We start from the raw sequence: 16,411 nt of genomic DNA, 5'->3' as shown, positions 1-16,411 counted from the left end.
ATGACGTATCGTGGTATGACGTATCGTGGTATGACGTATCGTGGTATGACGTATCGTGGTATGACGTATCGTGGTATGACGTATCGTGGTATGACGTATCGTGGTATGACATATCGTGCTATGACGTAACGTGCTATGACGTAACGTGCTATGACGTATCGTGGTATGACGTAAAGTGCTATGACGTATCGTGCTATGACGTATTGTGGTATGACGTATCGTGCTCTGACGTATCGTGCTACGACGTGTTGTGGTATGACGTATCGTGGTATGACGTATCGTGGTATGACGTATCGTGGTATGACGTATCGTGGTATGACATATCGTGGTATGACGTATCGTAATATGAGGTATCGTGCTATGATGTATAGTGCTATGACGTATCATGGTATGACGTATCGTGGTATGACATATCGTGGTATGACGTATCGTGGTATGACATATCGTGGTATGACGTATCGTGGTATGACGTATCGTGGTATGACGTATCGTAGTATGACGTATCGTGGTATCACATATCGTGCTATGACGTATCGTGCTATGACGTATCATGATATGACGTATCGTGGTATGACATATCGTGGTATGACGTATCGTAATATGAGGTATCGTGCTATGATGTATAGTGCTATGACGTATCATGGTATGACGTATCGTGGTATGACATATCGTGGTATGACGTATCGTGGTATGACATATCGTGGTATGGCGTATCGTGGTATGACGTATCGTGGTATGACGTATCGTAGTATGACGTATCGTGCTATGACGTATCGTGCTATGACGTATCGTGCTATGATGTATCGTGGTATGACGTATCGTGGTTTGACGTATCGTGGTATGACATATCATGCTATGACATATCGTGGTATGACGTATCGTGGTATGACATATCGTGGTATGACGTATCGTGCTAAGACATATCGTGGTATGACGTATCGTGCTAAGACGTATCGTGGTATGACGTATCGTGCTATGATGTATCGTGGTATGACGTATCGTGGTATGACGTATCGTGCTATGACGTATCGTGCTAAGACGTATCGTGGTATGACATATACGTATCGTGCTAAGACGTATCGTGCTAAGACGTATCGTGGTATGACGTATCGTGGTATGACGTATCGTGCTACGACCTTTCGTCTTCCGTCAATTGTGGTAAATAAGAATCACGATTGGAATGTGAATGAAGTTTAGTCCAGCACACCAACTCAGTAAATGTGATACCATATTTTAGCAGTAAATGACAATAATAAACATATGTTTCATTTGTTGTGTAAATAAAGACAATAATGACAATTTTTTGAGGTCCCCTTTATTTAGAAAAGTATCGAAATACATTACCAAAATATTGGTATGGGCACAACGCTACAACATAGCAACTGAAATGAATGCATACTTGCTCAGGAGTGTAAGACAACAAAACAAAACAAGTGGACCGCACAGTTATTATTATTATTATAATTGTTATTATTATTATTATTATTATTATTATTAGCTCACTCATTAAGTGAAACATTTGATTACAAACAAATGAACTTGTTTAACAGACAAAAGTAGTACATCTCCTCACATCAGTAGTTAGGTGTAAGTGTATAAAAAAAGGCCATATATCAAAATGCAGTGCAGAACTTCAAGAGGTGGACTTGCCGCAGTGCATGGTGGTGGTGTCCACGTCCAAGAAGCGGATGTGCATCCTGGACTCCATCTCCAGACCTTTTAGGATCTGTGAGCCGCAAAGACACTTGAGAACACGCTGGAACTTTCTTTTAGAACCACAACGAGATCTGACCTGCTCAAAATGCTCAAAGGTGATCCCTTCGTAGAAGTCGTCCGGCGCCTGAAGAAAAACCAAGAAAAACTGTGGATTAGTTTTTTTTTTGCTGTGAAATGATGTCCACACTTTGGACCCTTCAGTCCCATTTAATCCCCATAGTGTAAAAACAAAAAGGCTTTGCTACACATCTTAAAATGACAACTTGAGCTCCGACACGTGTCTGTCAGTTGGTTACAAACATGGACGCCTTAAGTTTGATCGCGTTTTGTTTCTTCAGCTAAAATGCTAACCTAGCATGACGTCATCATTAAAATGTAAATTGATATCAATCCGATATCGTATCAGACTGTTTCGACTTGCATCTCCGATGTATAAGAACCCTCGGATACAAGCTTGTATATCAGTCAAGTGGTTTACAAAAGGTAAAAATGCTAGGCTACAGGCTTCCCGGAGCTAGCAGCTAAGCACACAATAGCATGCAGGCTTTGCTACACATCTTAAAATGACGCTTTGAGCTCCGACACCTGTCTGTCAGTTAGCTACAAACATGGACGCCTTAAGTTTGATCCTGTTGTGTTTCTTCAGCGAATATGCTAACCTAGCATGACGTCGTCGTTAAAATTGATATCAGTCCGATATCGTATCAGGTTGTATCGACTTGTATCTCTAATATAAGAGCCCTCCGATACAAGCTTGTATATCAGTCAAGTGGTTTACAAAAGGTAAAAATGCTAGGCTACAGGCTTCCCGGAGCTAGCAGCTACACAGCAGCTAAGCACAAAATAGCATGCAGGCTTTGCTACACATCTTAAAATGACGCTTTGAGCTCCGACACCTGTCTGTCAGTTAGCTACAAACATGGACGCCTTAAGTTTGATCGCGTTTTGTTTCTTCAGCTAAAATGCTAACCTAGCATGACGTCATCATTAAAATGTAAATTGATATCAATCCGATATCGTATCAGACTGTATCGACTTGCATCTCCGATATATAAGAGCCCTCGGATACAAGCTTGTATATCAGTCAAGTGGTTTACAAAAGGTAAAAATGCTAAGCTACAGGCTTCCCGGAGCTAGCAGCTACACAGCAGCTAAGCACACAATAGCATGCAGGCTTCGCTACACATCTTAAAATGACGCTTTGAGCTCTGACACCAGTCTGTCAGTTAGCTACAAACATGGACGCCTTAAGTTTGATCGCGTTTTGTTTCTTCAGCTAAAATGCTAACCTAGCATGACGTCATCATTAAAATGTAAATTGATATCAATCCGATATCGTATCAGACTGTATCGACTTGCATCTCCGATATATAAGAGCCCTCGGATACAAGCTTGTATATCAGTCAAGTGGTTTACAAAAGGTAAAAATGCTAAGCTACAGGCTTCCCGGAGCTAGCAGCTAAGCACACAATAGCATGCAGGCTTCGCTACACATCTTAAAATGACGCTTTGAGCTCTGACACCAGTCTGTCAGTTAGCTACAAACATGGACGCCTTAAGTTTGATCGCATTGTGTTTCTTCAGCGAATATGCTAACCTAGCATGACGTCGCCGTTAAAATTGATATCAGTCCGATATCGTATCAGATTGTATCGACTTGTATCTAAGAGCCCTCCGATACAAGCTTGTAAATCAGTCAAGTGGTTTACAAAAGGTAAAAATGCTAGGCTACAGGCTTCCCGGAGCTAGCAGCTACACAGCAGCTAAGCACACAATAGCATGCGGGCTTTGCTCCACATCTTAAAATGACGCCTTGAGCTCCGACACCTGTCTGTCAGTTAGCTACAAACATGGACGCCTTAAGTTTGATCGCGTTTTGTTTCTTCAGCTAAAATGCTAACCTAGCATGACGTCATCATTAAAATGTAAATTGATATCAATCCGATATCGTATCAGACTGTATCGACTTGCATCTCCGATATATAAGAGCCCTCGGATACAAGCTTGTATATCAGTCAAGTGGTTTACAAAAGGTCAAAATGCTAAGCTACAGGCTTCCCGGAGCTAGCAGCTACACAGCAGCTTAGCACACAATAGCATGCAGGCTTTGCTACACATCTTAAAATGACAACTTGAGCCCCGACACCAGTCTGTCAGTTGGTTACAAACGTGGAAGCCTTAAGTTTGATCGCGTTTTGTTTCTTCAGCTAAAATGCTAACCTAGCATGACGTCATCATTAAAATGTAAATTGATATCAATCCGATATCGTATCAGACTGTATCAACTTGCATCTCCGATATATAAGAGCCCTCGGATACAAGCTTGTATATCAGTCAAGTGGTTTACAAAAGGCAAACATGCTAGGCTACAGGCTTCCAGGAGCTAGCAGCTACACAGCAGCTAAGCACGCAATAGCATGCAGGCTTCGCTACACATCTTAAAATGACGCTTTGAGCTCTGACACCAGTCTGTCAGTTAGCTACAAACATGGACGCCTTAAGTTTGATCGCGTTTTGTTTCTTCAGCTAAAATGCTAACCTAGCATGACGTCATCATTAAAATGTAAATTGATATCAATCCGATATCGTATCAGATTGTATCGACTTGCATCTCCGATATATAAACCCTCGGATACAAGCTTGTATATCAGTCAAGTGGTTTCCAAAAGGCAAACATGCTAGGCTACAGGCTTCCAGGAGCTAGCAGCTACACAGCAGCTAAGCACACAATAGCATGCAGGCTTCGCTACACATCTTAAAATGACGCTTTGAGCTCAGACACCTGTCTGTCAGTTAGCTACAAACATGGACGCCTTAAGTTTGATCGCGTTTTGTTTCTTCAGCTAAAATGCTAACCTAGCATGACGTCATCATTAAAATGTAAATTGATATCAATCCGATATCGTATCAGACTGTATCGACTTGCATCTCCGATATATAAGAGCCCTCGGATACAAGCTTGTATATCAGTCAAGTGGTTTACAAAAGGCAAAAATGCTAGGCTACAGGCTTCCCGGAGCTAGCAGCTACACAGCAGCTAAGCACACAATAGCATGCAGGCTTCGCTACACATCTTAAAATGACGCTTTGAGCTCTGACACCTGTCTGTCAGTTAGTTACAAACATGGACGCCTTAAGTTTGATCGCGTTTTGTTTCTTCAGCTAAAATGCTAACCTAGCATGACGTCATCATTAAAATGTAAATTGATATCAATCCGATATCGTATCAGACTGTATCGACTTGCATCTCCGATATATAAGAACCCTCGGATACAAGCTTGTATATCAGTCAAGTGGTTTACAAAAGGTAAAAATGCTAGGCCACAGGCTTCCCGGAGCTAGCAGCTACACAGCAGCTAAGCACACAATAGCACGCAGGCTTCGCTACACATCTTAAAATGACGCTTTGAGCTCTGACACCAGTCTGTCAGTTAGCTACAAACATGGACGCCTTAAGTTTGATCCTGTTGTGTTTCTTCAGCAAATATGCTAACCTAGCATGACGTCATCAAAATTGATATCAATCCGATACCGTATCAGATTATATCGACTTGCATCTCTAATATATGAGCCCTCTGACACAAGCTTGTATATCAGTCAAGTGGTTTACAATAGTTTCATATTAATCTCACATACAAAGTCTCCAAGGCAGTATTAGAAAGTATTCAGTAACAAATGTGTCCGCATAATTCAACTTACTGCGTTAGAAGTTATTGTGACCACCAGGTATCACCAAAAAAACAATATAAAATATAATAAAGTAGTAGTTGGCACACCTCTGGTTAAAATGCCATGAGAAGGTGAGTTAGCGCCATAGCATAATGCTAATGCTAATGCAAAGATGAGAGTGCTGTTACCATGTGTGGCACGTTGGTGCTCGCCACTTCCAACATGGCGGCGTCTGCGATGGCCCTGGCGGCTTCCCGCCCCATGGTGCCGCTTCTGGATAGCAGCTCCTCCACCACCTGGGAGGAGCAAGGACCGTTTATTGAGGTCTGGGTTCTAGGGGTCAATCAATCTGATGATCTAATGATTCCATTTGACCTCCAATATGTGTCCCAATACATGTGGTCCACACATAGGGGTCAAGGTCATTGTTGACAATGAAATGGGATGTGAAACACATAGGGGTCAAGGTCATTGTTGACAATGAAATGGGATGTGAAACACATAGGGGTCAAGGTCATTGTTGACAATGAGATGGGATGTGAAACACATAGGGGTCAAGGTCATTGTTGACAATGAGATGGGATGTGAAACACATAGGGGTCAAGGTCATTGTTGACAATTAAATGGGATGTGAAACACATAGGGGTCAAGGTCATTGTTGACAATGAAATGGGATGTGAAACACATAGGGGTCAAGGTCATTGTTGACAATGAAATGGGATGTGAAACACATAGGGGTCAAGGTCATTGTTGACAATGAGGGATGGGATGTGAAACACATAGGGGTCAAGGTCATTGTTGACAATGAGATGGGATGTGAAACACATAGGGGTCAAGGTCATTGTTGACAATGAAATGGGATGTGAAACACATAGGGGTCAAGGTCATTGTTGACAATGAAATGTGATGTGAAACACATAGGGGTCAAGGTCATTGTTGACAATGAAATGGGATGTGAAACACATAGGGGTCAAGGTCATTGTTGACAATGAAATGGGATGTGAAACACATAGGGGTCAAGGTCATTGCTGACAATGAAATGGGATGTGAAACACATAGGGGTCAAGGTCATTGTTGACAATGAAATGGGATGTGAAACACATAGGGGTCAAGGTCATTGTTGACAATGAAATGGGATGTGAAACACATAGGGGTCAAGGTCATTGTTGACAATGAAATGGGATGTGAAACACATAGGGGTCAAGGTCATTGTTGAACATGAGGGATGGGATGTGAAACACATAGGGGTCAAGGTCATTGTTGACAATGAAATGGGATGTGAAACACATAGGGGTCAAGGTCATTGTTGACAATGAAATGGGATGTGAAACACATAGGGGTCAAGGTCATTGTTGACAATGAAATGTGATGTGAAACACAGGGGTCAAGGTCATTGTTGACAATGAAATGTGATGTGAAACACATAGGGGTCAAGGTCATTGTTGACAATGAAATGTGATGTGAAACACATAGGGGTCAAGGTCATTGTTGACAATGAAATGGGATGTGAAACACATAGGGGTCAAGGTCATTGTTGACAATGAAATGGGATGTGAAACACATAGGGGTCAAGGTCATTGTTGACAATGAAATGGGATGTGAAACACATAGGGGTCAAGGTCATTGTTGAACATGAGGAATGGGATGTGAAACACATAGGGGTCAAGGTCATTGTTGACAATGAAATGGGATGTGAAACACATAGGGGTCAAGGTCATTGTTGACAATGAAATGGGATGTGAAACACATAGGGGTCAAGGTCATTGTTGACAATGAAATGGGATGTGAAACACATAGGGGTCAAGGTCATTGTTGACAATGAAATGGGATGTGAAACACATAGGGGTCAAGGTCATTGTTGACAATGAAATGGGATGTGAAACACATAGGGGTCAAGGTCATTGTTGACAATGAAATGGGATGTGAAACACATAGGGGTCAAGGTCATTGTTGACAATGAAATGGGATGTGAAACACATAGGGGTCAAGGTCATTGTTGACAATGAAATGAGATGTGAAACACATAGGGGTCAAGGTCATTGTTGACAATGAAATGGGATGTGAAACACATAGGGGTCAAGGTCATTGTTGACAATGAAATGGGATGTGAAACACATAGGGGTCAAGGTCATTGCTGACAATGAAATGGGATGTGAAACACATAGGGGTCAAGGTCATTGTTGACAATGAAATGGGATGTGAAACACATAGGGGTCAAGGTCATTGTTGACAATGAAATGGGATGTGAAACACATAGAGGTCAAGGTCATTGTTGACAATGAAATGGGATGTGAAACACATAGGGGTCAAGGTCATTGTTGACAATGAAATGGGATGTGAAACACATAGGGGTCAAGGTCATTGTTGACAATGAAATGTGATGTGAAACACATAGGGGTCAAGGTCATTGTTGACAATGAAATGGGATGTGAAACACATAGGGGTCAAGGTCATTGTTGACAATGAAATGGGATGTGAAACACATAGGGGTCAAGGTCATTGTTGACAATGAAATGTGATGTGAAACACATAGGGGTCAAGGTCATTGTTGACAATGAAATGGGATGTGAAACACATAGGGGTCAAGGTCATTGTTGACAATGAAATGTGATGTGAAACACATAGGGGTCAAGGTCATTGTTGACAATGAAATGGGATGTGAAACACATAGGGGTCAAGGTCATTGTTGACAATGAAATGGGATGTGAAACACATAGGGGTCAAGGTCATTGTTGACAATGAAATGGGATGTGAAACACATAGGGGTCAAGGTCATTGTTGACAATGAAATGGGATGTGAAACACATAGGGGTCAAGGTCATTGTTGACAATGAAATGGGATGTGAAACACATAGGGGTCAAGGTCATTGTTGACAATGAAATGGGATGTGAAACACATAGGGGTCAAGGTCATTGTTGACAATGAAATGGGATGTGAAACACATAGGGGTCAAGGTCATTGTTGACAATGAAATGGGATGTGAAACACATAGGGGTCAAGGTCATTGTTGACAATGAAATGGGATGTGAAACACATAGGGGTCAAGGTCATTGTTGACAATGAAATGGGATGTGAAACACATAGGGGTCAAGGTCATTGTTGACAATGAAATGGGATGTGAAACACATAGGGGTCAAGGTCATTGTTGACAATGAAATGGGATGTGAAACACATAGGGGTCAAGGTCATTGTTGACAATGAAATGGGATGTGAAACACATAGGGGTCAAGGTCATTGTAATGTGATGTGAAACACATAGGGGTCAAGGTCATTGTAATGTGATGTGAAACACATAGGGGTCAAGGTCATTGTAATGTGATGTAAATGATGGATATAGTCAAAAGTTTCGGGACACTCTCCTTGAACTAGAATGGAGAGTGTCCCTAAACTTTTGACTGTATATAAATGTTACTTTGACACATTTCTAGTCCTTCACCAACATCTTTACTACTACTACTAATAATAATAATAATCATCATTTACTACCACTACTTCTACTACTACTACTACTAATAATAATAATAATTTACAACCACTACTACTACTACTAATAATAATAATAACAATAATAATAATTTACTACTGCTACAACTACTACTACTACTAATAATGATAATAATAATAATTTACTACTGCTACTACTACTACTACTAATAATAATAATAACAATAATAATAATTTACTACTGCTACAACTACTACTACTACTAATAATGATAATAATAATAATTTACTACTGCTACTACTACTACTACTAATCATAATAATAATAATAATAATAACAATAATAATAATTTACTACTACTACTACTACTAATAATAATAATAACAATAATAATAATTTACAACTGCTACTAATACTACTACTAATAATAATAATAATAATAACAATAATAATAATTTACAACTGCTGCCACTACTACTACTACTAATAATAATAATAATAATTTACTACTGCTACTACTACTACTAATAATAATAATAATAACAATAATAATTTACTACTGCTATTACTACTACTACTAATAATAATAATAACAATAATAATAATAATTTACTACTGCTACTACTAATAATAACAATAATAATAATTTACTTCTACTACTACTACTACTAATAATAATAATAATAATAACAATAATATAATTTACTACTGCTACTACTACTACTAATAATAATAATAATAATAATAATAATATACTACTGCTACTACTAATAATAATAATAATAACAATAATAATAATTTACAACTACTACTACTACTACTAATAATAATAATAATCATTTACTACTGCTACTACTACTACTACTAATAATAATAATAATAACAATAATAATAATTTACTACTACTACTACTACTACTAATAATAATAATAATAATAACAATAATAATAATTTACTACTGCTACTACTACTACTACTAATAATAATAATAATAATAACAATAATAATAATTTACAACTGCTACTACTACTACTACTACTACTAATAATAATAATAATTTACTACTACTACTACTAATAATAATAATAATAACAATAATAATAATTTACTACTACTACTACTAATAATAATAATAACAATAATAATAATTTACTACTGCTACTACTAATAATAATAATAATAATAACAACAATAATAATCATTTACAACTGCTACTACTATTACTACTACTACTACTAATAATAATTTACTACTACTACTACTACTAATAATAATAATAATAACAATAATAATAATTTACTACTGCTACTACTACTACTACTACTACTACTACTAATAATAATAATAATAATAATAATTTACTACTGCTACTACTAATAATAATAATAACAATAATAATAATTTACTACTACTACTACTAATAATAATAATAACAATAATAACAATTTACTACTACTACTAATAATAATAATAATAATAATTTACTACTGCTACTACTACTAATAATAATGATAATAATAACAATAATAATAATTTACTACTGCTACTACTAATAATAATAATAATACTAATAATAATAACAATAATAATGATTTACTACTGCTACTACTACTACTAATAATAATAATAATAACAATAATAATAATTTACTACTGCTACTACTACTACTAATAATAATAATAATAATAATAACAATAATAATAATTTACAACTGCTACTACTACTACTACTACTAATAATAATAATAATAATAATAATTTACTACTACTACTACTAATAATAATAATAACAATAATAATAATTTACTACTGCTATTACTACTACTACTACTAATAATAATAATAACAATAATAATTTACTACTGCTACTACTAATAATAACAATAATAATAATTTACTACTACTACTACTACTAATAATAATAATAATAATAATAATAACAATAATATTAATTATAATAACAATAATAATAATTTACTACTGCTACTACTAATAATGATAATAATAACAATAATAATAATTTGCTACTACTAATAATATTAATACTAATAATAATAACAATAATAATGATTTACTACTGCTACTACTACTACTACTAATAATAATAATAATAAAAAAGTATGATCTTACCGTCCTGTACTCAGCCAGTGTGATGGTGCCATCACTGTCTGTGTCGTGCATGTTGAACAGGACTGTGACAAACAGGAACACCTTATGTTTATCACTTTGCTTTTGACTTTTTATCCAAGCTGCAATCTACAAACTCCAAAAGCAGTGAAGTTGTCACGTTGTGTAAATGGTAAATAAAAAGAGAATACAACAAATCCTTTTCAACTTATATTCAATTGAATAGACTGCAAAGACAAGATATTTCATGTTCACACTGACAAACTTTCTTCTTTTTTGAAAATAATCAACAGTCTCCCTTCTGATATTTTAGCCTTCATATTGCACCACACATTTTCAATGTCTGGACTACAGGCAGGCCAGTCTAGTACCCGCACTCTTTTACTATGAAGCCATGCTGTTGTAACACTGAAATAAGCAGGGGCGTCCATGATAAAAACATATGTTGCTCCAAAAGCTGTATGTACCTTTCAGCATTAATGGTGCCTTCACAGATGCAGTGCCTCTATGGACCACTAGGGGGTGTGCAGTGCCTCTATGGACCACTAGGGGGTGTGCAGTGCCTCTATGGACCACTAGGGTGTGTGCAGTGCCTCTATGGACCACTAGGGGGTGTGCAGTACCTCTATGGACCACTAGGGGGTGTGCAGTGCCTCTATGGACCACTAGGGGGTGTGGAGCAAGTTGTCTCACATCGTAGTTTCTCCTTCCTCATGGCCTCCCTCTCCTCCGGGCTGGTCTTCAGAGTCGGGGGTCTGAAGTGAGCCATGACCTTGAGGAACTGCTCGAAGCCGATCTCCTGTGAGGAGCCCGCCTCATCCTGACCTTGGTTCCTGCACACCAGATCCACACGTTAGCCAAGACAAACTAATCTTTGTTGTCATAAATTCCACAGAGGACGTTAACGTGACCTTTGAACTCCAGCGGACCAGATAATGTTTTTACGACCGCGTGTGGAGGAATGTGTGTGGAGAAACCCCACCCCTGTTGTGCTAAGCTAGTGGTTATTGTTTTAGCGCTAAGCTAGCCAAGCACTTACAGTAAGTTTGCTAGCAGTCTCTTGAAAAATGGAATGTTAGATGATTTCAGAACAGACAAAGACGCACTTTGTTCCGTATTCAAGTTAGAAGGAAACACTAGCTAGCTAGCTAGCTAGTTAGTAGCTATGTTACAGTCATCTGCCAAGCTTCCGCTTTTTGACTTCAAATGACTTAGCTAGTTAGCTAGTTATCTGCCTAGCTCCTACTCCAAAGCTAGTTAGCTAGATGTCCACACAGCTTCTGGTCTATTTTCTCCAGATGACTTAGCTAGTTAGCTAGTTATCCACTAAGCTAGTGTTAATAACTATAATAATAATAATAAGTACGGGTGTAGTGTTAATAATAATAATAATAAGTACGGGTGTAGTGTTAATAATAATAATAATAATAATAATAAGTACGGGTGTAGTGTTAATAATTATAATAATAAGTACGGGTGTAGTGTTAATAATAATAATAGGTACCGGTGTAGTGTTGATAATATTAATAGTAATAAGTACGGGTGTAGTGTTAATAATAATAAGTACAAGTGTAGTGTTAATAATAACAAGTACGGGTGTAGTGTTAATAATAATAGTAATAAGTACGGGTGTAGTGTTAACAATAATAATAAGTACGTGTGTAGCATTAATAATAACAAGTACGGGTGTAGTGTTAATAATAATAATAATTACAGGTGTAGTATTAATAATAATATTAATAAGTACTGCTGTAGTGTTAATAATAATCAATAAAAATAAAGTACGGGTGCAGTGTTAATAATATTAATAATAAGTACAGGTGTAATGTTAATAATAAGAAGTACAGGTGTAGTGCTAATAATAATAATTACAGGTGTAGTGTTAATAATAATCAATAATAAAGTACAAGTGTAGTGTTAATAATAATAAGTATGGGTGTAGTGTTAATAATAATAATAATAATAATAATTACAGGTGTAGCGCTAATAATAATCAATAATAAAGTATGAGTGTAGTGTTAATAATAATAAGTATGGGTGTAGTGTTAATAACAAGTACAGGTGTAGTGTTGATAATAATAATAATAATAATAATAATAATTACGGGTGTAGTGTTAATAATAATAATAATAAAGTATGGGTGTAGTGTTAATAATAATCAATAATAATTACGGGTGTAGGGTTAATAATAATAATAATAAAGTACGGGTGTAGTGTTAATAATAATTAATAATAATAAAGTACGGGTGTAGTGTTAATAATAATCCATGATAATAAAGTACGGGTGTAGTGTTAATAATAATAATAAGTACGGGTGTAGTGTTAATAATAAGTATGGATGTAGTGTTAATAATAATAATAAAGTACGGGTGTAGTGTTAATAATAATAATTACGGGTGTAGGGTTAATAATAATAATAATAAAGTACGGGTGTAGTGTTAATAATAATCAATAATAATAAAGTACGGGTGTAGTGTTAATAATAATCCATGATAATAAAGTACGGGTGTAGTGTTAATAATAATAATAAGTACGGGTGTAGTGTTAATAATAAGTATGGATGTAGTGTTAATAATAATAATAAAGTACGGGTGTAGTGTTAATAATAATAATAAGTACGGGTGTAGTGTTAATAATAATAACAAGTACAGGTGTAGTGTTAATAATAATAATAAGTACGGATGTAGTGTTAATAATAATAAGTACAGGTGTAGTGTTAATAATAACAAGTACTGCTGTAGTGTTAATAATAATCAATAATAATAAAGTACTGCAGTAGTGTTAATAACAATGAATAATAATAATAAGTACTGCTAACAATCAAAGGTGTGTTTATGTTTCAGTGAAGTTTGCACCTTTTGTCAAAGAAAGCTTCGATGATTTGCTTCTTGATGGGATTGTTGGCCAGAGACACCACACTCTCCAGGTTCTCTCTGCTGCACACACACACACACACACACACACACACACACACACACACACACACACACACACACACACACACACACAATAGTTGATTTGATCAGACGGTGTTTCAATCAAATCCTTCCTTACTGCTAAAAGTCAAAGATCCTTTATGGAAGGATAATAAAGATCTTCTAAATGACAGGAGCACCCCACTTCAACTTAAAGACAGTATAAGTTCAATCCAGATGTTAATAATAAATAGTTTAGTGTAATAATTTCACTGTTCTAACATTCCACACTACAAAATCACAAAAGGATTTATGATTCGTGCTGATATCGTACAAGATCGATATCTGTATCGGACAACACGCAAGGCTCCAGTATCGGAAGTGACACTACTTTCAGAGTCCCATCATCAAGTGCTTTTTTAACCAGAGACAACAGGCAGCAGAAAATTGCAAAATATTTCACTACCTTATAAGGGCGCAGGAAGTTGTTGACTCCGCCTCCAACAAAGAGTTGAAACATTCCAATTGTGCAAGATGACTTTTTCTCTAATAAATCAAGGGACTTTTAATTGTCAGCTGGTCAGACGGGTTTTAGTCATTTTTATTCCCGCCGACACTGACCAGAAGTGAAAAATTGAGTGTTAACAAATTAAGTGCATAAAAAATCAGTGTAAACATTTTTGAAAAAATTAAGTGCATAAAAATTCAGTGGCAAAAAGTTTAAGTGCATAAAAATTCAGTGGCAAAAAAAATTCAGTGCATAAAAATTCAGTGTAAAAATATTCAGTGTAGAAAAATAGAGTTTTAACAAATTAAGTGCAGAAAAATTGAGCGTTATCATATTAAGTGCATAAAAAATCAGTGTAAAAAAAAATTAAGTGCATAAAAATTCAGTGGTAAAAAAATTAAGTGCATAAAAATTGAGTATAGAAATATTCAGTGTAGAAAATATAAGTGTTAACAAATTAAGTGCATAAAAAATCAGTGTAAAAAATTTAAGTGCATACAAATTCAGTGGCAAAAAAATTAAGTGCATAAAAATTGAGTGTAAAAATATTCAGTGTAGAAAAATTGAGTTTTAACAAATTAAGTGCATAAAAATTGAGCGTTATCATATTAAGTGCATAAAAAATCAGTGTAAAAAAATTAAGTGCATAAAAATTCAGTGGTGAAAAAATTAAGAGCATAAAAATTGAGTATTAAAATATTCAGTGTAGAAAAATTGAGTGTTAACAAATTAAGTGCATAAAAAAAATTTTTGAAAAAAATTCAGTGGCAAAAAATTTAAGTGCATAAAAATTCAGTGGCAAAAAAATTAAGTGCATAAAAATTGAGTGTAGAATAATTGCATGTTAACAAATTAAGTGCATAAAAAATCAGTGTAAAATTTTTTGAAAAAAGCTAAGTGCATAAAAACTAAGTGGCAAAAAAATTAAGTGCATAAAAATTGAGTGTAAAAATATTCAGTGTAGAAAAATTGCGTGTTAACAAATTAAGTGCATAAAAAATCAGTGTAAAATTGTTTGAAAAAAACAAAGTGCATAAAAATTCAGTGTAAAAATGTTTGAAAAAAATTAAGTGCATAAAAATTCAGTGGCAAAAAAAATTCAGTGTAAAAATATTCAGTGTAGAAAAATAGAGTTTTAACAAATTAAGTGCATAAAAAATCAGTGTAAAAATTTTTTTTTTAAATTAAGTGCATAAAAATTCAGTGGCAAAAAGTTTAAGTGCATAAAAATTCAGTGGCAAAAAAAATTAAGTGCATAAAAATTCAGTGTAAAAATGTTCAGTGTAGAAAAATTGAGTTTTAACAAATTGAGTGCAGAAAAATTGAGCGTTATCATATTAAGTGCATAAAAAATCAGTGTAAAAAAATTAAGTGCATAAAAATTCAGTGGTAAAAAAATTAAGTGCATAAAAATTGAGTATAGAAATATTCAGTGTAGAAAATTTAAGTGTTAACAAATTAAGTGCATAAAAAATCAGTGTAAAAAATTTTGAAAAAAATTTAAGTGCATACAAATTCAGTGGCAAAAAAATTAAGTGCATAAAAATTGAGTGTAAAAATATTCAGTGTAGAAAAATTGAGTTTTAACAAATTAAGTGCATAAAAATTGAGTGTTATCATATTAAGTGCATAAAAAATCAGTGTAAAAAAATTAAGTGCATAAAAATTCAGTGGTAAAAAAAATTAAGTGCATAAAAATTGAGTATAAAAATATTCAGTGTAGAAAAATTGAGTGTTAACAAATTAAGTGCATAAAAAATCAGTGTAAAAATTTTTGAAAAAAATTCAGTGGCAAAAAATTTAAGTGCATAAAAATTCAGTGGGAAAAAAATTAAGTGCATAAAAATTGATTGTAAAAATATTCAGTGTAGAAAAATAGAGTTTTAACAAATTAAGTGCATAAAAATTGAGTGTTATCATATTAAGTGCATAAAAAATCAGTGTAAAAAAATTAAGTGCATAAAAATTCAGTGGTAAAAAAATTAAGTGCATAAAAATTGAGTATAAAAATATATTCAGTGTAGAAAAATTG

General features: G+C 34.9%; 1 protein-coding gene across 2 annotated transcripts in view; it reads right to left on the bottom strand.

Moving 5' to 3' along the window:
* Positions 1-1,518: 1,518 nt before the first annotated feature.
* tesca (tescalcin a) overlaps positions 1,519-16,411 on the bottom strand; it is a 19,798-nt gene continuing 4,905 nt past the window's right edge. Inside the window, exons 3-8 of one of the 2 annotated variants that reach the window (XM_061980977.2) lie at positions 13,812-13,892; positions 11,650-11,789; positions 10,960-11,021; positions 5,574-5,681; positions 1,793-1,840; positions 1,519-1,726 (exon numbers count right to left, since the gene is read on the bottom strand). In XM_061980977.2, coding sequence (XP_061836961.1) covers positions 1,634-1,726; positions 1,793-1,840; positions 5,574-5,681; positions 10,960-11,021; positions 11,650-11,789; positions 13,812-13,892 — 532 coding nt within the window. In that variant the 3' untranslated portion in view covers positions 1,519-1,633. The remainder of the gene's footprint in view (positions 1,727-1,792; positions 1,841-5,573; positions 5,682-10,959; positions 11,022-11,649; positions 11,790-13,811; positions 13,893-16,411) is intronic. The other variant, XM_061980978.2, reaches the window with a different exon arrangement.

The sequence above is a fragment of the Nerophis lumbriciformis genome, linkage group LG20 (genome assembly GCF_033978685.3).
Source record: "Nerophis lumbriciformis linkage group LG20, RoL_Nlum_v2.1, whole genome shotgun sequence".
Taxonomy (NCBI): Eukaryota; Metazoa; Chordata; class Actinopteri; order Syngnathiformes; family Syngnathidae; genus Nerophis; species Nerophis lumbriciformis.
The sequence above is the reverse complement of the archived record's forward strand: the minus strand, read 5'-3'. Positions and strand labels throughout refer to the sequence as shown.